At 37.9% G+C, this 24,510-nt stretch overlaps 1 protein-coding gene across 1 annotated transcript in view; it reads right to left on the bottom strand.

The window, feature by feature from the left end:
• Positions 1 to 741: 741 nt before the first annotated feature.
• LOC306855234 (arf-GAP with coiled-coil, ANK repeat and PH domain-containing protein 3-like) overlaps positions 742 to 24,510 on the bottom strand; it is a 74,058-nt gene continuing 50,289 nt past the window's right edge. The window contains exons 11-26 of the mRNA XM_079393768.1: positions 14,944 to 15,056; positions 14,811 to 14,862; positions 14,616 to 14,716; positions 14,430 to 14,541; positions 11,439 to 11,647; positions 10,688 to 10,757; positions 9,549 to 9,643; positions 9,182 to 9,396; positions 8,171 to 8,266; positions 7,849 to 7,941; positions 7,547 to 7,767; positions 6,254 to 6,363; positions 5,314 to 5,424; positions 5,153 to 5,214; positions 2,400 to 2,449; positions 742 to 843 (exon numbers count right to left, since the gene is read on the bottom strand). Of these exons, the coding sequence (XP_079249894.1) occupies positions 775 to 843; positions 2,400 to 2,449; positions 5,153 to 5,214; positions 5,314 to 5,424; positions 6,254 to 6,363; positions 7,547 to 7,767; positions 7,849 to 7,941; positions 8,171 to 8,266; positions 9,182 to 9,396; positions 9,549 to 9,643; positions 10,688 to 10,757; positions 11,439 to 11,647; positions 14,430 to 14,541; positions 14,616 to 14,716; positions 14,811 to 14,862; positions 14,944 to 15,056 (1,779 nt within the window). The 3' untranslated portion in view covers positions 742 to 774. The remainder of the gene's footprint in view (positions 844 to 2,399; positions 2,450 to 5,152; positions 5,215 to 5,313; positions 5,425 to 6,253; positions 6,364 to 7,546; positions 7,768 to 7,848; positions 7,942 to 8,170; positions 8,267 to 9,181; positions 9,397 to 9,548; positions 9,644 to 10,687; positions 10,758 to 11,438; positions 11,648 to 14,429; positions 14,542 to 14,615; positions 14,717 to 14,810; positions 14,863 to 14,943; positions 15,057 to 24,510) is intronic.

Here is a 24,510-nt window from a genome sequence, read left to right as displayed (position 1 = left end):
CAAAGATATACCAACCAATATTTCAGCAAAATCTCAAAAGATCGAGAGACCGATTATAAAACAAGGTAGCATTTTCTATATAAGGAAAATGTCCTGCCCCATCTTCCTGTTTCAATATCAAATATGACTGCTTGTTAAAGAAAATGAATAATGTTTTTTAAAAATTATTAAAATTAATTATTTTGGATTTTATTTCTTAAATTTTGATGATTGAAGTTGCAAAGTTGTTGCAGAAAGTAATATTTCTATAACCAAAATCACTGCCAATATATAATTCCAGTTGTTGAAGTTATCCCTCCAGCATTTTCAAAAAACAAGGAACACAATTATTCAACTTTTTCATCCATTCTTGTGTAGCTTGTGCTCACTAGATGTCACTGTCATCATAGAATGGTAACATGCGAATTAGACTTTTTATTCACAGATAGCACACATACCAAGAATTCTGAATAAATCTCTCTTTAATAATGGGAAACAAATTCTGTAAACCAAATCCTGCGAATCAGAGCTGCTTAACTCAGATCACACAAGGGATGTCAACTTCTAAAAACAACATTAAAAGAACTATAAAAGCTTATAGATCCCATACAGAGCCTTATAGGAGAGGACCAAATCTCAAAGCAAATCAATCTATGTTGTTAAAACCTATCACTATCTCCAAGCTCTTCTTTAAATATTGTCATATATTATTCTTTAAGATGAGTAGAATCTTCATCACAGTCATTCATGTCCTGCTTGAGTCTCTGAGGGCGTCTGGTCAAGCGGGACAGCTGGTTAGTGTTTTGGAGGCGTGTAAAGCCATGTGCGGAAACTCCCGAAAGATGACAGTGCACGAGGTGATGCCTGTAATACGAAACAAGTTAGCAGACTTCAAGTACTGGACTGAGAATAACAAGAGTTAGCCGAGTCCCTGCTCTGGAACACCAGGAAGTCATTTACTATTGTTGTATTAATAGAATATAATGTAATGTAGTGTAACATAATATCACATGATATCCAAGCATTCTGCAAAACATCCTCATGATTAAAATAAAAAAATAAATCAGTAACTGGCAAGTTTTGCAATTAATCTAAAACTGTCTTTTTCCCCTAAATTTTTTTATAAATTAATTTTATGTCCTTATATTATACTATATGGAATATTTATATTTTACGTAAAAATTCTCACACATAATTGAGAAAAAATATTTAAATATGGTGAAAATGTGAAAAGACATAGCGACCAGTAACTGAATTTAAAATATACAACTTAACTTACACAATAATAACAACAAAAATTATTAATAATCATAGGTGCAATGTCTAATATATAATGCGCACATCATTCAAAAAGTTTGGAGTCAGTATAAAAAAAAAAAAAGAAATTAACACTTGTAATGATGTATTAAACGTATCAAAATTAGTGCTGCCAAACGATTAATCGCATACAAAATAAACGTTTTTGTTTGCATAATGTGTTTTGTGTACATTTGTTTATATATAAATACACACACATACAGTATACATTTGGAAAATATTTACATGTATATATTTATATTCACAATTTATATTATAAATAAATATATTTAATATATAAACATAACATTTTTCTGAAATGTATACATTCATGTGTGTCTATCTATCTATCTATCTATCTATCTATCTATCTATCTATCTATCTATCTATAATAAATACACACAGTACACATACATATGTTATGTAAACAAAAACTTATTTTGGATGCGATTAATCGTTTCACAGTCACTAATGAAAATTGACCATTGTTACAAAAAAAAATCAGTTTTCTAATTTTATCAAGTAAATCCTGTTTTTTTTTTACTTTGTTAATAAAAGAATTTAGAAAAAAAAGTTTTCAACATTGATAATGTTTCTTGAGCAGTAAATCAGTATATTTGAATGATTTCTGAAGGATCATGTGACACTGAAGACTGGAGTAATGATGCTGAAAATTCAGCTTTGATCACAGAAATAAATTACATTTCAAAATATATTCCAAGAGAAAACGGTTATTTAAAACGGTAATCAATTTTTCACAATATTACAGTATTTTTGATAAATAAATGCAGATTTGGTGAGCGATTTCTTTCGAAATGTTTAAAAAATTCTAACTCACCCCAAACGTTTGATAGATGATGTGTAAATATACTTAAAATGTAATTTTAAACTAAAACGGTTGAATAAATAAAAAAAGCTACCCAATGTGATTGTGATTTAAGGAAGAGAAAAAGTGACTTTGCTCTGAGACCTCATTGAAGAGCAGCATTTTCAAGCTGTATTTATGACTTTCTTGAGTCAATCACACTAGTATAAGCACAGAAGCCTTTTAAATGAGGCAAGAGACCACCACTGCAAGTGAAAGACCCAAACCCAGTAGAGAACAGTCTGTAACGTCACTCACTCGGGAAATCTTGCGCTTTACCCTCAACGGACTCGCAGGTATACTGGGTTCTAAAAGAGGAATAATAACCAGTAAGACAATGTTACATCACAATATAAATGACAATAAAAACACAGAAATCTACTGCATTATGGGTGAAAAAACCCCACCCCCACACTTCACTGTCTGCAAAAGCCTTCATAATTCCTTGGTAAGGAATCGCAGACTGATGCAGAGCGTGTCGTAAGAGAGAAAGAGCAGAGCAGAAAAATGAGCTCAAGACTTTGTTTTATTGTTTGTCAGTGTTTCAAAAGACAAGATTCTTTTTTTATAGATTTCTGTCGTACAAACAATAACAAACAATTGTACAAACAATACAAGAATGTCTCCAAACACAGAATGTCATCTAACAGTGTGAAAACAGATTGTACCGAATGTTGCAAGAGAAAACGAGTTAAAGGTCAGAACGCAAGAACCACAGCGAGAGAGCAAGCAGTCGAGAACAGTTCAAAGGTCAAAGCATATTCACAGCACAGTAGCTAAGAAGCATTTTTCACTTCAACTTGGTTTAAAACACATCCAGACACAACGACTGGTCCCTTGATGGCAAGTATCTATTCTATACACTATTTTAAGATATTAAAAACGAAATTTCAGCTCACCGAAAGTTTTTGTAAAACAACTGAAAGTTACATTTTCCATTCTCCAAGCTAATTTTTATTGAGATGAACGTTTGCACTGAAAAGATATTCTACCTATTTAAAGGTGAAGTGTGTAATTTTGTTTTCAGTATTAGAGTCAGCTTAATATGAAGAAACTAAGTAAACCATTTGCAGGTTGAATCTGCCAAAAAGCGTAAATACTCTATTCGTCTATCAAAACGATGCTCTGTTTGAGCATCCGACCAGCCTGACATAGTAACAACCAATGGCATGAGTTTGGGAGCGGGTCTATTTGTTGACCAATTGCAGACTGGTAGAGTGTTTGGTTTGAAACTGCCAATTATTAGTAGTATTTTTACGTTTCATCTTTACTTGCAAAAATCCACCCACAAATGCCGATGTCACAGAATCCTATCCCCCTTACGCCACAAACTTATTCCTTTAGCTGAGCACTTGTTATGGGTACTTTATTCATTGCCTGGTTAGAAATCCTTTACTGTCTTAATCATTAAAAGGTTATTTAATACCTTTTAACTTGTACATTTTATTATTGAAGCTAAAAAAAAAACTGTCATATTAATTCCCTTTCTCTGTTAGCCTTTAGTTAGCAAGCTAACAGCTTAGCCTACTAGCTTAGCATAGAAGTGCTAAAGTGCTGCATCTGAAATCAAACAGGCAGCCTACTACATTTGGTTTGAAATCTGCTTCACGTTAAAACAAAGTAAGCGCGTGTGAAGTATGAATGAAATTTGGACGTACTACATCGGCCATGTGACCTACGACGAAACGTCGCTTCACTGTCATCCGCTCCCATGGCCTCATGGGATAGTAAAGCATCCTTCAGATGCGCACTTCAGGATCTCACTGTAACTAGGACGTCATCTGGGTACTGTTTTAGGAATACTACCAATTCGGACATACTACTCGGCTCACATACTGTTTTTTTGCCTACTATAAAGTATACAAGTAAGCATATTCGGATGCATATATATATATTTTTTTTTTTTATCAGGGATTAGAAAGGGAGACAGGATTCTGATGGCGAACTCTTCGAACTGGGATCATCTGAACCAAACGTGGGCAAAAAATTGACAACACGGAGCAGATGTCTTCTGCGGGCATGCATTTTTACATACTGATAGAATCAGGTGGCTAAAATAAGGAACCATGCTTGCTAATGCAGATGGGCACTTTGCCTTGGTGTGCGAGCGAGTAAACGCATGCAAATGCTGACTGCTTCTACAAACAGACTAGCATTTCTCATTAAAAATCACATGACAGTCATTTGGGAGCTTGGTAATACAAGTACAAATATATAAAACAGACGGTTGCTATAAGTTCTATAAATAAATTCGAATAGCAGACATCTCTTTAAAACTTTAAAGGGGTCAAAACACCCGTTTTATTAGCATATGAAGGGAGTCTGATGTGTTTTTGAAATGTAAAAGACAAAAAAAGTCTATTTAGCTAAACATAAAGGCCTCGTTTTCTTTACTAAACGAGAAAATGTACATGGATACAGATTTCCATATTCCAGTTATCATTGCACTAATCCTCAGGACGGAACATAAATAAAAAGCACAACAAACAACATTTACATGAGGCAAAATAACATATAAAAAGAAAAGAACTGTCGCAAAAAAAATACTGTCGATAGGAAAAGTGCACACAGTCATATTTTGCACATAATGACTCAATAAACACTCGGAAATGCTGTTTTGAATTGTTAATGAATTCAAATTCGTTGAAACAAATTAGGCCATTAACTAATCGCATTAAACTTCACGTTTGAATGATACACAATTCAAAACAGCGGCGTTCTAGCGGTCGCATACTGTAAATAGCCATCCCATTTCAATATTTTGTGTTAACCACATACATACATACGAACACAACGTGTAAACTAATCGGTCAGGTGGGGAGGAGGTTGAAGATAGCACTCAATCCTTGCTAAAGCTATTCCTGTTAAGGGCTACAAACTTTGTAGGTATTCTCCTCACAGTCTGTCAGTGCTCAAGAGCGCCCCCTAGCATTCTTCAATCGTGAGGCAAATAAACTCCTGAATACACTTCCTATACTGCTGCTCTGTGGGACTGCTGCTGGGGTATTGACCTGGCTGTCCGAAGGGCCCGTCTGCTTCTCGCATCTCCTCGTTCATGCGGGCTAACCGCAATCTGACATAGAGAGAGAGAGAGAGAGAACAAAAAAATTGGCTTTCATGTGCAGTGGCACTCTGGGAGAATCTACAAAGGGAAGTGAAGTTCTTGACTCACAGTGTGACGATGTCTGCGTTGGCTGCCTGAACAGCGATACCAAGAGGGTCCTGCCCGTCCTCGTCGACCTCCACCTGAGAGGCTCCTCGCTTCAGGAACAAACACACCTGTCTGTGGACACACGCATGCAGTACACAAAGGGTTAAATTACAGGTTATTCTGAGGTAGATCGGCGTATTACTATGGTTTGGACAAATTTGCCTCACAGACAATAGAGCTTGATGTTAGCATGTTGGTAAGCTAACAACACGGTGCTCTCGTAAACACAGACAATCCCTCACAAATTTTGGGGCATCATTTAGATGAATATGTAAATATGACCTGGACACTTTCCTCTCAATAACAAAATAAACAGGGGTGAGAAAACGGTGTCTGTTTGCAGAAGCTTGCACTCCAATCAAGTCAAGTCGTGTTTGTTTATCTAGTACTTTATACAATAGATTGCTTTAAATCAGCATTAAACATGAATAAGTTGATTTGAATTACAACTTAAATTTGTACTATAATGCAGCTCTCCAGTGCTTTCATGTTTTTACTTGTGTCTAACCTTGACGGACTAAATCGAAGAAATGAACCGGAGAAGATATCACAGATGTTGAAGGTGTTTACCAGCCGGGACATTTCTGGAAGGTTCTCTTTGGAAAGCTGTTTCAAACACCCAAAAACAACTAAAAATTAGTCTAGCCTGAATTGGTTGAAAATATCATCACACCAGTTCATTCTTCGATTTTGCTTGTGGTATATCGGGGCCTCAACAACTGCATATTCTAGTGTTAGAATCCCCTAACACTGTGACAGTGAGGTTCACTCCCTGCTGTTTGGACCAGCCTTGGCAATGCGAATGTGAATTTTAGATCTGAAATGTCTAGGTAGACAGATCACTAGTTTTCAGTACAGAAATTTTGTGTGATGTTTGCCACAGCTGTGAGTCATTTCTTACCCCGTGTGACCCAGACACGTGGCGTGGTGCAGAGGTGCCCGTCCTCGTATGTCCCTCTGATTGACATCTGCTCCATTCTGCAGCAGGAACTCACAGGCTATCAGAGAGCCCTATGAGAGAGAGAGATATCAAATATTAGTATTATTACTCTGCTTTGCGTCGTACCTAACAATGCCCCTTAGCTGTTACAAATTCACTGTAAACCACGGCTTCTTGGGGCTTATTGCTTGGAGTACGTTTTACAAGAAAATACATTTTTAGTCTTTCTACTTCATACTTGCCATTTCTTTAGAATTATATGTGAAATTTTTGTAATTTATGAGTGAAAATGGCTTCAAAGTAGGGTTGTGATGGTGAGGAAATTTTCCCACCGGTTAATCGTTGTTTGACAAAACCGGTATCACCGTGTGTGTGTGTGGGGGGGGGGTTAATCCCACTTTTCCTCGCTTTCCTTAGCTTTTGAATAGCGGCGTGCGCTTTTTACGTTCACTTTCAAATTAGTGGCAATTCGGCATAAAGCAATTGTTCGTTTGTAATTTGTTTGAGTTTTTCATCTTTTCCCTGCTTTCCTTCGCTTTTAAATAAGCAATTCGGCGTCAATTGCTTGAATGCAGTTCAAGCAACAACAAAATACAATGTCAAACTCATTTAGCCTATATATAAATCATATAACTTTTATTAACAAAACGAAGAAAAATACACCATGCTATATGCTATGCCTAATATAAAATAACAAATAACTTAAAAGTTTAAATAGATATACAAAACTTAAAATAAGTAAACACTGTGGAACCAAATAAATAAATGTAGAACGTTTATTAGCAAAACGAATAAGAAAGCTTGGAGGCACAGCATACAATCTTGATGTCAAATAAAATAAACAAATTACATAAACTTTAAATAAAGTAAAAATCAGCAAACACTGTGGAACCAATAAATAAGAAACAAATGTTTAAAAAAACTTCCAAAATCACTTTAGATAAAGGGCAAAAGTCAACAGGCTTTTAAAAATCCAAAACATTGCCAAACAGGCGCTTTTGCATTTCGTTTTGAAACTAAATCATCCGCTATCATCTTGTCTGTCTGTGACGCGTCGCTCGGCACACTGCATTGAGCAGCAGCATGCAGTTTTTAATTTAACTAAATAATTTTTATTACTATAAAAAACGGCGGTGGGCAGTGTCGCAGTGGGAAAGTGACACAACCCGTGTTGTGTGGTATCACTACCAACACCGTCTATCGCAGCAACCCTACTTCAAAGTAAATTCTACACCAGATTTTATTCAGTCTCACCCCTGCGACGGCTTGTATTAATGGACTCTTGCTTTGGTCCTCCTCACTGACAGAGTTGACATCTGCACCGTGTGCGAGCGCCTCTGCCATGACCGGTAGGTTCCTGGCCCGTGACGCCTTATGAAGCAGTGCATTCGGGTCAAGCTCCCGTCCGTCCTCTGGATCCGACGCTTCCTGCTCGATATCAACCTCTCCGCTGGACTCATCCGAGTCCTCACACGCTGCAATAAAACAAAGACATGGGAGATGATGAAGGAGATAAACACAACAGAGAGATATACCAAAGTAGGACATCTTCTCACCTTCCTCAGTGACTCTGTCCACCACTGAGCCGAAAACGAGTATGTCTGTGCTACCGTCAGTACTGCCGCCAAGCCCGCTATCGCTGCTGAGACCTGCGGGGCCAATGGGTGCCAAGCGAGGGACACGTTACTCACACAATGACCTTCTCAATCATTCAGTGCTCGACTCCTCACACAATACATTAGAAAATGTGTCTGCAACAGGCAAATGTGCAGGCCAATGTTCCTGTAGCCACTCTCAAAATTAAATCTGCAGGAGATATTTGGGATGGACGTGGTGGTCTCGTGGTTTTTAGAAGGTAAAGTCTTATTAGGAACTTACTGCGAGGCCCTGAGCCTGTGTCGAAGTAAGAGAAGAGCGAATCAAGCTCGTCGGGACAAAACAAGGATTCTCTCCGAAACTTCACGGCTGCTGCAGCTGAGGATGACAAATAGAGAAGAACATCATGTCAACTTCTCACTTTGTCTAACACTCATAATGCATTCAAAATCTGTATTTTCACATTTTGTCCTTTAAAATCATTATTTTATAAAACAGTCATAACTTAATGTATCTGATCATTAATGAGTGAATAAAAAAAATGTAATGTTATTTTTTTTATTCAAATGTTACTATGTTATAACCATGTTATTACTGCATTCACTTTTTTATTACTTAAAATTGAGAAATTCTTTGAAGTTTCAAAAAGCTATGACGCAATATATATATTTGTTTTGAATATATCATTGTATGAAATTTATAACACCAAACAATTAAGAAAATTTCCAGTATTAAGTTCCCTGGAATGAATGGCATTTCCTTTGAATTCATAATTTGAAAATATAATTATAATTCAAAAACAGTCAAAGTTTATGAAACTTACATATTCATGACAAAACAACAATCAAAACATCATAAATATTACTCTGAAAGTTTATTATAATTTATTGCATTTGAAAAATTATCACTGTCAGATCATAAAAGTAATAAATTTTTCATGCTGCAATGGCTCATCAATATGCGTACTTACGTTTATCAACAAAATTCAGTCCCAAATATGTGTGAGATATGGGGAAAGGCTAAATACATTTACAAAAAGTATTTTTGGCACGTAACGGTACTGTATATATACCAGGTCTAAAATGATGGTTAAATCTTGCAAAAAAGTAACAGTAAAAAAAAAAATCTAACATTAAAAAGAAATGATGCATATTTTGCGGGTCTTAATGAATTTGGAAAGTAATTTTCCATTTTTAAAAAATATAAATCTCTTCCAAATCAAAATGGACCGGAATGAGGGCTAACTCGGGAAAACAGTAGAAGAAATATGTTCAGAAATGGCCAAGCAAGTACCAGCGGAGAGATTGGCTGGCGACATGATCCCGGCGTCGTGCCTGTATTTCCGGCGGGTTTTAGGGGCTCTGATGGAGCTGTTGTGTCTCCTGCACTTCTTCACGCTCCAGTGATGTGATTTCCTGCTCCCCTCTACCAGAGCCTCGGAGCCACACATCTTCTTCAGAAACTTCCTCTCCACATATTTCGCTTTGATCCACGCTTCTTTCTCCTGCCTAAATAAAACATCAGAAGCACAAACGGGAGCTTCTATCAATGAAACATTCGCCAAATGAAAATATAACATCAAAAAGAAGAAAATATCATCTTAGTCGCAGATTCTGGCTACTGATATAACACGGCGATAGAGACTCGTCCGCACACTGACCTTGAGCTGCTGGGACCAGGTTTCTTGAGTCTCTGTTCCTCACAAGCACCTTCATAAATCTGATTGACTACAGTGTTGCCAAGCTCACACATTAACTACAGAGAAAACAGTCATAAAGCATAATTTGATCAATAACACTAAAAATATTATTGCATAACCAATTTTAAAAGCAATGTAATAGCAATTTAAATGTGCCTGACTAAATGCACTTAGATTTGAATAAATTATTTTGATGGCAGTTTTTATAATATAGCAATATACTATAGTATATAATTATAATAACATTATTTCATTGATCAAGTAGAAAAAATGCATGGTTGGGGTTTTTACCCTAGTCTGTAAAAGTTTTATGGGGTGGGTTTTCTTTAGGTTCAAGGCAGACTTGAGTTAATTCATTTGCAGTGATATAAGGTTCTCTCATTTGTTCAGTTCACTTATTTGTTTGATAGTAATGACTGAAATTAATATAATAAGTTGTAATGTCAATGGTTTAAATAACCCCCATAAACGTACACGTTTTGTACAACTACTGCGATGAAAAAGGTTGACATTGCTTTGATCAAAAAAGCTCATTTGTGGATGGATGATGTTCATAGATGCAATAATAAACATTAAGAGGTGGTCTCTTTTGCTGCGACTGACAATAAAACTAAAGGTGTTTTGATAACTGTTTGAAGAAACTTAAATATTTCCATTTTAGACAGAAATGGTGATAATGCTTGTGAATAGTAATTCTCCCTGATCCTAACTGATAATTCTGATGTTTCTGCTTCAGTTTGCTCTTTTCTCCTCGTACAATCATGCAGACCATTGTTGTTTTTGTATTCATGTATGTTATTTTTTTTTAGTTTCTTTTCTTGTGCAGTTTGCCTTTAAAAATAACTAAATTGTTCACAAAAAAATAAAAATAATAACAATTACAATGAATGAAATTTCACATTAGCGTAATGAGAATTCAGGGGGAAAATGTGCTTAATATCTTATTCATGACTTCAGTGTCACATTGCAGACAATCTTAAATTTTGTAGACATTTGTGTGACATTTTCTTTGATTTCTTCTTATTTTGGGGTGAAATCGGATATTAACAATCTTGACAGGTTTGTGAGATTCACCCATTTAGTTCTCACTGGGATCTCACCTTCACAAGCTCTGGCTCCCATGTGTCGAGTGTTAAAGAGCGAACTTTAGAGCAATGGACGCCCAAACTCCTGCAGAGATAGAATACAGATCAGAAAATTAACCTCATCTTCAAGCATGTTCAAGATGGCATTGTTCTGATTTACGCACACTTTTTTCTAATGACTTCTGTTATATTTTCTGATTGCAAAATAAATGTTTCAAGTCTTGCAATGGCAGGACACATTAGGATCAGCCTCCTTTAGAAACCTGTCAGAATCACAGAATCCCCATCTGCAGCCGCTGTTGTGTCTGAGCACATCAAATCTAATGCCTCTGTGTATTATGGGGCTTCTGTCTTGCGTTCAGTCATGGACACCCATCTCCGAGGAGGCAGGAGAGATTTAATCTGATGAGCAGGCTGGCGCTGGTAATCTGCATAGGAACTGATTGAGCAGAAAAGGTGCTTCACCCTGAGGGTGTGACGTAGTGTTTACATGAGCGTCATATGGATGAGGGCCTGCCTGTCTATGAGAGGGTCAGAGAGCTCTCAGATTCCATCAGAAATATCTTAATTTGTGCCGTAGAAGAACGAAGGTCTTACGGGTTTGGAACGACATGAGTAATTAATGACAGAATTTAAATTTTTTGGGTGAACTCTCTCTTTAAGTAAAAAGGGGAGACAACTCAATTTTAAAGCATCCGTGTGAAAACAAAACTGGAAAGAGACGTGATGACTGGGGGATAAAGAAAGACAAACAGCAGCCTCTCACCTGTGAATGCCAGAGCACTCGATGCAGAGCAGAAGGCCGAGGTTGATGCTGGCCCAGCGAGGGTCGGCCTGGCCACAGTCACAGCAGATCTCGTTTCCTGGCAGAGACTGGACCCGCTGTAGGATACTCTCTCCCCTAACAATACGCTCCCGCGGCTCGCTGGCAGAATCGATACTGCTCGTGGAGGGAGACGCTGTCCTGTCCAAACGCTGTAGAATCAAGAGATTGTGCTCTTAACTTTCTTAACATTCAAACTATGTTAAATGCAATTTATGTAATTGGGTCAATGGTATGACACCCATTTTCATGCCCAGATCTATTAGTTCACATATACAGCAGGTAAAATAAGTATTGAACACGTCACCATTTTTCTCAGTAAATGCATTTCTAAAGGTGCGGTTGACATGAAATTTTCACCAGTTGTCGGTAACAACCCAAGTCATCCATACATACAAAGAAAACAAAACAAATAAGTTCAGAAATTAAGTTATGTGTAATAAAATGGAATGACAAAACGTATTTTACTCGCTGTGTGTGTGTGTATATATATATATATATATATATATATATATATATATATATATATATATATATATATATATATATACACTCACTGGCCAGTTTATTAGGTACACCTTGCTAGTACCGGGTACCTAGTACCTTCAGAACTGCCTTAATTCTTCATGGCATAGATTCAACAAGGTGTTGGAAACATTCCTCAGAGATTTTGGTCCATATTGACATGATAGGATCACGCAGTTGCTGCAGATTTGTTGTCTGCACATCCATGATGTGAATCTCCCGTTCCACCACATCCCAAAGGTGCTCTATTGGATTGAGATCTGGTGACTGTGGAGGCCATTTGAGTAACCTGTCATGTTCAAGAAACCAGTCTGAGATGAGTTGAGCTTTGTGACATGGTGCATTATCCTGCTGGAAGTAGCCATCAGAAGACATGTTCAGCAACAATACTCAGGTAGGCTGTGGCGTTTAAACGATGCTCAATTGGTACTAAGGGGCCCAAAGTGTGCCAAGAAAATACCCCCCACACCATAACACCACCACCACCAGCCTGAACCGTTGAGACAAGGCAGGATGGATCCATGCTTTCATGTTTTACGCCAAATTCTGACCCTACCATCTGAATGTTGCAGCAGAAATCGAGACTCATCAGACCAGGCAACGTTTTTCCAATCTTCTATTGTCCAATTTTGTGAGCCTGTGTGAATTATAGCCTCCGTTTCCTGTTCTTAGCTGACAGGAGAAGCACCCGGTGTGGTCTTCTGCTGCTGTAGCCCATCTGCTTCAGGGTTCGACGTGTTGTGCGTTCAGAGATGGTATTCTGCATACCTTGGTTGTAACGAGTGGTTATTTGAGTTACTGTTGCCTTTCTATCATCATTTCTATCAGCCGGGGCGTGAAAGCGTTTGAACAGAATGAAGAGGAGTACATTTTTCTTGTTTTGCCTAAATATCATATTTTTTCATTTAGTACTGCCCTTCAGAAGCTACAGAAGATACTTACATGTTTTCCAGAAGACAGAAAAAAGTTAAATTTACCTTGATCTTCAAATTCAAAAAGTGAGTGTTTGAACTTTCTGTAATAGCTGCATACGAGTCCCTCAGTTGTCCTCAGTGTGACAAGATGGATCTCAAAATCATACAGTCATTGTTGGAAAGGGTTCAAATACACAAAAAAGCTGGAAAACTAAATAATTTGTGGGACCTGAAGGATTTTTCTGAAGAACAGCAGGCAGTTTAACTGTTCAGGACAAACAAGGGACTCATGAACAACTATCACTAAACAAAATAATCACAGCTGTAGATCGTTCAGGTAACAACACAGTATTAAGAATTAAGTGTTTATGTAAACTTTTGAACAGGGTCATTTTTATAAATTCAACTATTATTTTCTCTTGTGGACTATATGTAAACATCTTTTATGTGAAATATCCTATTCAGGTCAGTACTAAATAAACAATAACATGCATACTGTATGATCCCTCTTATTTTGGTAGAATAATTAACATTTAGCAGATTCTGAAAGGTGTATATAACGTTTTGACACGTATACATATATATACACACACACATGCATGCATGCATACATATGAAAAAGTGCTTCACTCCTTATTAGTTTATAAAAAAAAAAATCAAACATAAACACGTCATGTGGTGCGACCAACATAAAGGGAAAAATAACTCCGAAATCAGGAGATTATATCTTGACTGTGTGTCAAAGCCAATAAGCCTCTTAAAATATTTAGATATTTTTATGACAAGGTTAGTTCAGTGGCACGAATCCCCTCCAAAGTAATGATAGTTATGAATGAATAATCTATGATATTTATTACAAAGAACTTTCTGAAAATATATTTTAAAACTTTTATAAAACAATTGTCAGGACATGTTTTATAGAGGGGTATGAAGTCCTTCACAGCTTATAAATAAAAATTTGTCCTGTCATGTGGTGCAACCAACAGAGAAAAAAACAAAAAAACAACAACAACCAGGAAATCATATCATAGAAAGCACCCCTGAAAATGTGTCAAGGCCAATAAGCCTCTTCAAATAAAAGTTAGTTTAGCTAGTAAAATGTCATTTGATGCTACTCAAACATAATGATATTCATGAGTTAATAATGTATGATATTTATAAAACAAACACACAAACAAAAACCTTACCATGTACAACTTTTTGGAAAATACTGATTAATGATTACATTCAACATGCAAGGAAAATGATACATGTTACTGTACTTGGTTACAAAACATAACCAAGCAATAATAAATGTAAACTTCCTTCAAAACAAATGAAACCTACCATTCCAATGAACGTCAAATATTTTTACTTCTCTACATTATAGACACACTTATCCGTCATTGACCCAATTTCAAACTTTGATCTAAACTTTAAAATAACTTTTCACCACTTTACATTATATTTTGATGCATAATCCCATGTATTAATGTGACAGAGTAGTTGGACTGACCTCAATGTAATAGTTCTCAGAAATTTCCCTGTAGGCAGAAGCAATGCTCGCCTGAACTGCTTGAATCCAAGCTTGACGGAGCTTCTCAGAGTCAGCCTGCAGCATACAGCTCCTGATAGGGGTTGATCTGATATTAGATACTGCACACACACACACACACACACACACACGTGGCACAGTACTCACTTTGTAGGTGACACCACTTCAAAACAGAACCTTCTCTCAATGTCCTCACATGGTTTCACAGAGCAAAGCCTCAGGTCCTCAACAACCACAGTCAAAGCGTCCTACAACACACAGCAATTACAGCGTCAGGTCACAATAATCATTTGTAGCAATCTGTAAAATTCATGTCTGAGTTAATCTCGGCAAACCACCTACTTTTAGTCGTTTCTGATACACTAATTGACTGTTCTGTATTGAAAACCATCGCCTGGTAAGAGAGGAAAACAAACTCGATATCAGATTTCCTCCACAAAATGAAATATATATAGACAGTCGAGCCTGTTCTTACCTGTTCCACGTCTTGAAAGCATTGCTCGCCCTCTTGAAAAGGTAGCCCTCCATCACCACACCATTAGGAGCGTCAACATTGAATTCCACTTTGGAGTCATCGTATGCAAAATCCTTTCATGCAAAAAACAGAGCAGCTCTAATTGATTCATGCAGGTCAGTGGCACATGAAAAAACAGGGCTCATCTCTCTCACCCTTCAGTCAGTACTGAGGACACTTATTGTTCTGTTAAGTCTTCTCCGAGACAGACAAAAGACAAAACTTAATCCCAATCGGTCAAAACATAATCCTCATGACCACAGCAGCCAATCCAATCCCTCTCATTTCAATCAATAACGACCGGCAGCCTCTTAAAACATCTCCTGTCACACAAGTATTGCTGCTCCATCTCTCTATCCACTAAGGTAGCCTATTCTTGGTTTGAAAAAGTTTGAAGACCTCTACGCTACATAAATATTGTACGAGCGATATCAGTAAGTAAAATACTAAATATACATTCACTAAATAATAAATTAAATATACCGGAAACATTTATCATCAATAAGAGATCACTGAAGTTAAATAATATACAGTATACATGTAACAAACCATTAACACAAAACACTAAATATTCATTCAAACTTACCAAAGTATACTTCAATCTCCTGAATATCTTCATCTTTAAAAAATGTTTATCCAGAAACATCAGTAATAATGGAGCAACGCGGGCTTTTGCTAAGAGCTTAGTCTTGTTTCTCTACAGTGAAGTCATCTCATATCAAAGTCAAAGGCACGCGCTTCATCGATCTCGTGCGCACTCCTCTCCTCACTCGAGCGGATGCGCATCACGCTTCCACCGCTCAATATTCACATGATTAGCATACAGCTGCCGATTTATGTGCTCTTCTCCATGACCTCATTCAGAAAGCTGACATTATTTCACAGCCACGTACAGAAAGCAACGCGTCATTCGTGGATTTACGAGCGCGCGGTGTTCTCGTGCATCTGTCTGACAGCATGCAAGACCATTGCTGTTCAATCAAGCAAGCGTTATTGCCCTCAGAGAACCTCTTTCTTCCAGCTCTCACACTCTCTAACAAGTGGACCACAGGAGATATTACACTTAAGGATTTCAGTCGGTCTATCACGCCTGCATTATGAAGAAAATACACACAACACCACGATCAATAATAATAGATAATCTTTACGGATTTAGATGATACGCCCGGCCGATTCCACCATGACTTCATTACACCTCAACTAACTGAATGAACCTCGATTACTGAAGAATTGCATTACATATTTTAAATATGCCAAATACAACAACGTTTACATTTAAAATGATATATATTCAAATATAACAATAATCAGAATAGAATATTGAAAATTTTATATATATACACATAATTAGAAATATATATAAAATTATAATAATTTAAAAAAAGAACGTGGGGTAACACTATTAACTAGTTGTTTATTTGCATGCATCTAATTAACATACTGGCTGTTTATTAGTACTTATAAAGCACATATTCTGCATGGCCATGTTCTACATCCCTAATCCTATCCAATGACTAACTATTAATAAGCAGCAAATTAGGTGTTTATTGAGGGAAATATCATAGTTAATGGTCTCTCAATAACGAGCATTGGACCTTAAAGTGATAGTTCACCCAAAAATTCTGTCATTAATTACTCACCCTCATGTCGTTCCAAACCCGTTCATCTTCGGAACACAAATTAAGATATTTTTGATGAAATCTGAGAGCTCTCTGACCCTCTCATATACAGCAAGGATCCTAACACGATCAAGACTCAGAAACGTAGTAAGGAGATCGTTAAAATAATTCATGTGACATCAGTGGTTCAACCGTACTTTTACAAAGCTACGAGAATACTTTTTGTGCGCAAAGAAAACAAAAATAACGACTTTATTCAACAATTCGTCTCCACTGCATCACCCTATAGCGCTATTTTGGAGAGTATCACATACGTTAACAACATATAAATGCGACTACGTTTTTTACGCTTTGATCTGAATGTAAACAGCCTATCTGCGTACGGTGCTGCTGACACAGAACAGCATACTTTGTTTACATATGTGACACTCTCCAAAACGGTGCTATAGGCCAGGGTGATGCGGAGGAGACGAATTGTTGAATAAAGTCATTATTTTTATTTTCTTTGCGCACAAAAAGTATTCTTGTAGCTTCGAAAACTTTACGGTTGAACCACTGATATCACATGGATTATTTTAACGATGTCCTTGTTACGTTTCTGAGTCTTGATCGTGTAAGGATCCTTGCTGTCTATGAGAAGGTCAGAGAGCGCTCAGATTTAATAAAAAATATCTTAATGTTACCCCTTTTCCACCAAGGCAGTTCCAGTGCTGGTTCGGAGCCAGAGCCTAGTTTCAAACTGGTTCTTTGTTTTTCGACACACAAAGCACCAGCTCCGAACCAGAAAAAGCGGTTCGTAAGTAGTACCACAACATGGCTGGGCTAGAAGGAAGAACCGCTTGCGTCAGGGGCTGGGGGCGGGGTTACCGTGACCAACAAGATGAACAGAAAGTTGGACCGCCATATTTGAAATAGTAGCTAAATGCTAACACGTTTGATTCGCCGTGTTTGGATGCCGATGTAGGTTCGCAAAGCCATGAACATCAATAGCAACGCAACGTCCGCCATTGCTGATAGTTTGTTTTGGCTTGTCCGGGATAGATCGGCGCTGTGCGGACCGGTCGGTGCGAGGCATATCGGGGTGCTGCGGGAGCGACTGGAAAGCAGACGGCTCTTTATGCTTTTGGATCGCTCTCGCGGTGCTTTAGTGTGTTGTGTGCCGATCGATCGATCGATCTGCGTGGCGCTGATGCACCTCGAACAAGCCTGTTGTGCCTGTTAATAAAATAATATTAAAATTAGGGAGGGATATATATTACTATTTCAAAATTTCCACCAAATTAAATTCAGTTTGGGGCAACCAATATGAAATATGCTATTTTTTGTTGACAAGAAATCTTTACAACAGAAAATGATTTGAACCTTGTAAGTTAAGTCAAGGTCAGTGAATTGTTGGAAGATGTGATACTTTAACATTTTCATGTCAAATGGAGTAACCCCATATATATATATATATATATATATATATATATATATATATATATATATATATATATATATATATATATATATATATATATATATATATATATATATATATATATATATATATATATATATATATATATATATATATATATATATCCTGTGTAATAACAAACAAATGCAACCTGGTTCTCAGTCTTTCATTAATCCAGTTTTGTGTTCCACGTTAGCACTGCATGCTCATAAAGCCACCTAGCACAGCTGAGTGTGCGACATACCATAACTCTGTGAAGGACTGAGAAAGAAAAACCCCAAGGGAGCCACAAGCAGGTTAGATGTGAATAAAAGACCAGTGTGAGAGGAGCGAGTTAGTGTGTGTGCATGTGTCATGAGTGACAGATGCAACACGAGGCGGCAGTAAAACAGCGAGGTGGTGTGACAGAGAGATCATAACTCTGTCAGTGGAGGAAAGAGGAGGAGGGACAGAGACACTGTTTAGGCATCTCTGCAGATAATTCATTTGATAAATCAACAGGACGCTTCCGCCCATGCATGGCATCGCTCAGGAATCGCAGCTGGCCGCATTCACTGACTGCTCTCATCTCATAAGTTTGGAGCTAGATATATTAACATTTTCTGAGTTTGTCCATTCACTGCGACAATGGTGGGATGCTATTGGTAGATATACAGAGCTGTATAGTAACTGATTACATGTAATCTGGATTACATGATCAGATTACAAAAATGAGGTAGGCCTACATGTAATTAGATTATATTACATTTTAAAACACTCGTAATACTTTTTATTAATTACATGATCACATATTTTTCACTCAATAGCAATAAATTATTCATAACTCAGTGATTCCCTTTATTGTCTTCTTTTTCATCTTTTAAATTTTCCTTTCTAAAATGTGACCCTGAACCACAAAACCAGTCATAAGGGTCAAGTTTTTGAAATTGAGATTTATACATCATCTGAAAGCTGAAATAAGCTTTCCATTGATGTATGGTTTGTTATGAAAGGACAATATTTGGCCGAGATACAACTATTTGAATATCTGGAATCTGAGGGTGCAAAAAAATCTAAATATATTAAAAAAATCTCCTTTAAAGTTGTCCAAATGAAGTCCTTAGCAATGCATATTACTAATCAGAAATTAAGTTTTGATATACTTATGATAGGATATTTACAACATATCTTCAAGGAACATGATCTTTAATAATATCCAGATGATTTTTGGTATAAAAGAAAAATTGATAATTTTGACCCATACAATGAATTGTTGGCTACTGCTACAAATCTACTCGTGCGACTTAAGACACAAATAGACTACTGCTTATACAGTCAGAAATCTGTCACTAGTCAGGTGGATATAATTACACAGAAAATTGTGATTTGTTTCTTTCTCTAGGTATTTTATATCAATATGGTACAAGATTCGCCGCGGGAGTTCTGCTCGTTCATTCTCGTGAGTGTCTACATTCCACCGCAAGCGCACGTGAGCACAGCTTTACAGAAACTCGCTGATATGATCACAGAGAGTGAGCAACAACACCCGGACTCTGTTTTAATCATTCTCGGGGACTTTAATAAAGCAAATCTCTCCTGCGAACTGCCAAAATACAGACAGCACATCACATGTCCCACCAGAGACAGTAATATATTGGATCACTGTTACACTACAATAAAGTACGCATATCACTCGGTTCCACGAGCAGCTTTAGGACTCTCTGATCACTGTTTGGTTCATCTTATTCCGTCCTACAGGCAGAAACTTAAGTCTGCAAAGCCTGTATTAAGAACTGTTAAAAGATGGACTAATGAAACGTAGCGGGATTTACAAGCCTGTTTCGACCTCACTGATTGGAGTGTTTTTGAAGCAGCTGCCACCGATCTGGACGAGCTCACAGAGACTGTAACATCTTATGTCAGTTTCTGTGAGGATATGTGCATTCCTACCAGGACTCCTTTAACCTACAACAATGACAAACCATTGTTCACAGCAAAACTCAGACAGCTCCATCAGGCCAAAGATGATGTTTACAGAAAGGGGGATAAAGTCTTGTACAAACAGGCCAAATACACACTGGAAAAGGAGATCAGAGTGGCAAAGAGGAATTATTCTGACAAGCTCAGGAAAACATTATCTTCCAGTGATCCTGCTTCAGTGTGGAGATGAATGAAGGATATCACCAGTTACAAGTCACCATCCCCCAGCACTGTGGAGAATCAACACCTGGCAGACGACTTGAACGAGTTCTATTGTGGTTTTGAAAGATCACCCCACACCCGCCCTGATCACCTCTCCACACAACCATTCACACCTCCAGCAACGCCTTTCTCCCCCACACCTACGATTCAAATCAGCGAAGAAGATGTGTGCCAGGTCTTCAGGAAGAACAAAAGGAGGAAGGCACCAGGCTCAGACGGTGTGTCACCAGCCTGCCTAAAAATCTGACTAGCTGGCCCCCATCTTCACACAGATCTTCAACAGATCACTGGAGCTGTGTGAAGTCCCCTCATGCTTCAGACGCTCCACCATCATCCCCGTCCCAAAGAAATCCAAAATTACTGGACTTAATGACTACAGACCTATGGCCCTAACGTCTGTAGCCATAAAAGCATTTGAAAGACTGGTTTTGGCTTATCTGAAGGACATCACTGGACCCTTACTGGACCCCCTGCACTTTGCCTACAGAGCAAACAGGTCTGTGGATGATGCAGTCAACATGGGACTGCACTTCATCCTGCAGCATCTGGACAGACCAGGGACTTATGTGAGGATCCTGTTTGTGGACTTCAGCTCCGCTTTTAACACCATCACGGACACCCTTCAAAATAAACTAACCCAGCTCTCCGTCCCCACCTCCGTCTTGCCAGTGGATCAACAGATTCCTGACAGACAGACAGCAGCTAGTAAAGCTTGGTAAATTCACATCCAGCACTCGACCCATCAGCACTGGAGCTCCTCAGGGCTGTGTTCTCTCCCCACTGCTCTTCTCGCTCTACACCAACGACTGCACCTCTAAAGACCCCTCTGTCAAGCTCCTGAAGTTTGCAGACGACACCACACTGATCGGCCTCATCCAGGACGGTGACGAGTCTGCTTACAGACAGGAGGTTAAGGAGCTGGCTGTCTGGTGCAGATTTAACAACCTGGAGCTTAACACGCTCAAAACTGTGGAGATGATAGTGGACTTCAGAAGAAACCCCCCTGCTCTCCCCCCACTCACCATCATGAACAGCACTGTGACTGCAGTGGAGTCATTCAGATTCCTGGGCACCACCATCTCTCAGGACCTGAAGTGAGACAATCACATTGAGTCCATTGTGAAAATGGCCCAGCAGAGGTTGTAGTTCCTTCGCCAGCTGAGGAAGTTCAACCTGCCACAGCAGCTGCTGAAACAGTTCTACTCTGCCATCATTGAATCCATCCTCTGCACTTCAATAACTGTCTGGTTCAGCTCAGCTACCAAATCTGACCTCAGAAGACTACAGAAGGTAGTCCGGACTGCTGAGCGAATCATTGGTACAACCCTCCCCACTCTCCAAGAACTGTACTAATCCAGAGTGAGCAAAAGGGCTGGTAAAATCACTCTGGACCCCTCACACCCAGCACGCTCCCTCTTTGAACTGTTACCGTCTGGTCGATGCTACAGAGCTCTAAGCACCAGAACAACCAGACACAGGAACAGTTTCTTCCCTCAGGCAATCCATCTCATGAACACTCAACAATAAACGTGGAACACACAACTATAATACATTATCCATTCACCACACTCACTAATTTTATTTTTATTTTCTCATTTCTAATTTGCACATACTTGACCTGTACATACATAGTTGTCTATATTATATATTGTGTTTTTGCTGCTTTGTATATTGCCTATTTGGTTATTTGTTGCTATTCTTTTATTATCGGTGTCCTGTCCTGTTGCTGTCTTTCTGTTGCACTGTGGAGCTTCTGTCACTACAACAAATTCCTTGTATGTGTAAACATACTTGGCCAATAAAGCTCACTCTGATTCTGATTCTGTTTAAATCAATGTGATAAATGCGTTAGGTCAAAAGTAATCTAAAAGTAATCAAGAAGTGATCTGATTATACCTGATTATATATATATCTGTATCAAACTACAATTTGTGTCATGTAATTCGGGATCAGTAACAGACAACACCTTGTAAGTAATCTACTCAACACTGTAGAGATAATATACATAGATGCATCCTTAGCGGCTGTTTCTATGGGCTGCTAAACGTAAGCCATAGCCATCTTGAAACAATAATTTGCCAGTTGGTCAAAGCCTGTCCATGATCACTTGTGAGCAAGCTGACTATGCGTCTGCATCAGTACTTTTATGCATATATGAATATCTATATCTTTAATCAGATGAATATTTTGTTAAACTAACAATACAACAAGACAAAGACAGTAGCTATCATGCTATTAAAATTATACCATAGTTAATAAACCTGTAAAACCTGTAAAAGTTTGTCCTATTTCTTTGGGAATATAAATATTGGCATTACTTTGGAAAATGATTTTTACTGTTAGTGACGACTCGTTAACTCTTCCAAGATGGCGGACGCGCCAACATGGCCGGAGCGGTCCAATGTGGCATCTACATATAATATGGTCAGAGAGTTGCTTTGGTGTTCTGAATGGTTTTATTGGGCGTTGCTAGAAGGGTGCTACAGGTCCAGGTCAGAAGAGCCCAAGTCTTGTATTTTGTGACCCTCTCTGATCAAGTATTTCTGTAGGCTGTATGAGTAGACATGGCAAAGATGTTAATCTCCACTCAGGGTCAACAGGTCACCAGACGACATGCTGTTTTGTGGAAGTGTGCTGAACATACGGGCCTAAACGTGCTGCATGCTTTAAGCTTATTACAGACTTTACAGCTGTTCTCTTTCTCCCGGTAGTTTCTCACTCTCTTTCATCCACAGTTCAATTGTTCCTCGTTCTTTTCTTTAGCGGTCTGACAACCTACTTTTCTCTGGAATTCAAATTCCTGTTTTTTTGTTTCACGGTTATTTTTGTCCCTGTTCTCTGGTTGTCTCTAAGGCCTGATTTTCCTTTAATCTCATACCTTTGAAAATTATTATTACACATACTTTATTGTTCGAATGTTTGGGGTTTGGTTAGATTTTTTAAATGTTTTGGAAAGACATCTCTTAGGCTCATCAAGGCTGTATTTATTTGATCAATCATACAGTAAAAACAGGTATATTCAGAAGTATTTTTACAGCTTAAAATAACTTTTCTAATATATTTTAAAATGTAATTATTCCTCTGCTGCAAAGCTGAATTTTCAGCATCATTACTCCAGTCTTCAGTGTCACATGATCCTTCAGAAATCATTCTAATATACTGATTTGCAACTATGAAAGTAACATATTGACTGTTTATTTGTATTTATAAAGCACATATACCGCATGACCATACTCTACAACCCTAATACCTAAACTACCTAAACTTAACAACTATCTTACTAACTATGAATAAGCAGCAAATTAGGAGTTTATTGAGGCAAAAGTCATAGTTAATGATTTGTTAATAGCGAGAACTGGACCTTAAAATAAAGTGTGACCCATCTTTTATGTTGTATGTGAGAAAGAAAATCATATGAATATGGAACAAAATGATGACAGAACTTTCATTTTTGTCCCATAAGGACAGCGATGTGGACAAAAACAGGACAGCACATTAAAATGCTCTGCTGATGCTCCTTCCAGATTTTGTCATGTAAATGTTTACCTCATGTAACCCTCTAAAATCCTGTTGGTGTTACAGAAAGCAAGTCATGTTCTAAATAACACTCTTGGCCTTCGGACAATCACTTTCACGCGTGTGCAGCGCTCTTGAATCAAGCTCCGCCTGTTCAGGACAGTTGGTGTCACTAATTTGTCTGTGTTTTTGGCGCGCCACCTCTTGCCCTCCCTAAGCAACAGGACATCGGGTCTTTGCGATCTGCTATGTTTAACTGTGCTGGCCAGGGCAGAAACGGGCAACGTGCCCACAGAGAGAGATTTCCAGACCTCGGCTGACTCCAGTGTGTCTTCCCAGATCCACCTGGAGCCCTCCATTATACCAAAGACTTTGATCCAAATATTTTGAAGGTATTAAAGACATTGACACAAATAATAATAAAAGATTACCCCAGGTTTTTTTTGTCACCCGGGTATCAATATATGGAAGCACATGTGTAGCAAAATTCAATTTGAAATGTAATATGCAAAATGGCAATGTATTTCTGTATTTAAATTGACATTTTCCCATACATATGTGCAACATTTAGTGCAAAATTAAAAAAAAAATGAATTATATCAATTTAAATCTGCCATTTTCTACACTAGTCTAAATGCATTTAGGAAAAACAGCATTTAAAGTATAATTTTGTTAAAGTTTTTGCTAATAAATTTGGCGGTCACACTTTAGACTTGATACAAGTAGGTAACACTTGTTAACTATTAACTACGA

The sequence above is a fragment of the Barbus barbus genome, assembly GCF_936440315.1.
Source record: "Barbus barbus genome assembly, chromosome: 35".
In the NCBI taxonomy this organism is placed as follows: Eukaryota; Metazoa; Chordata; class Actinopteri; order Cypriniformes; family Cyprinidae; genus Barbus; species Barbus barbus.
This window is presented reverse-complemented; position numbering and strand designations above follow the sequence as displayed.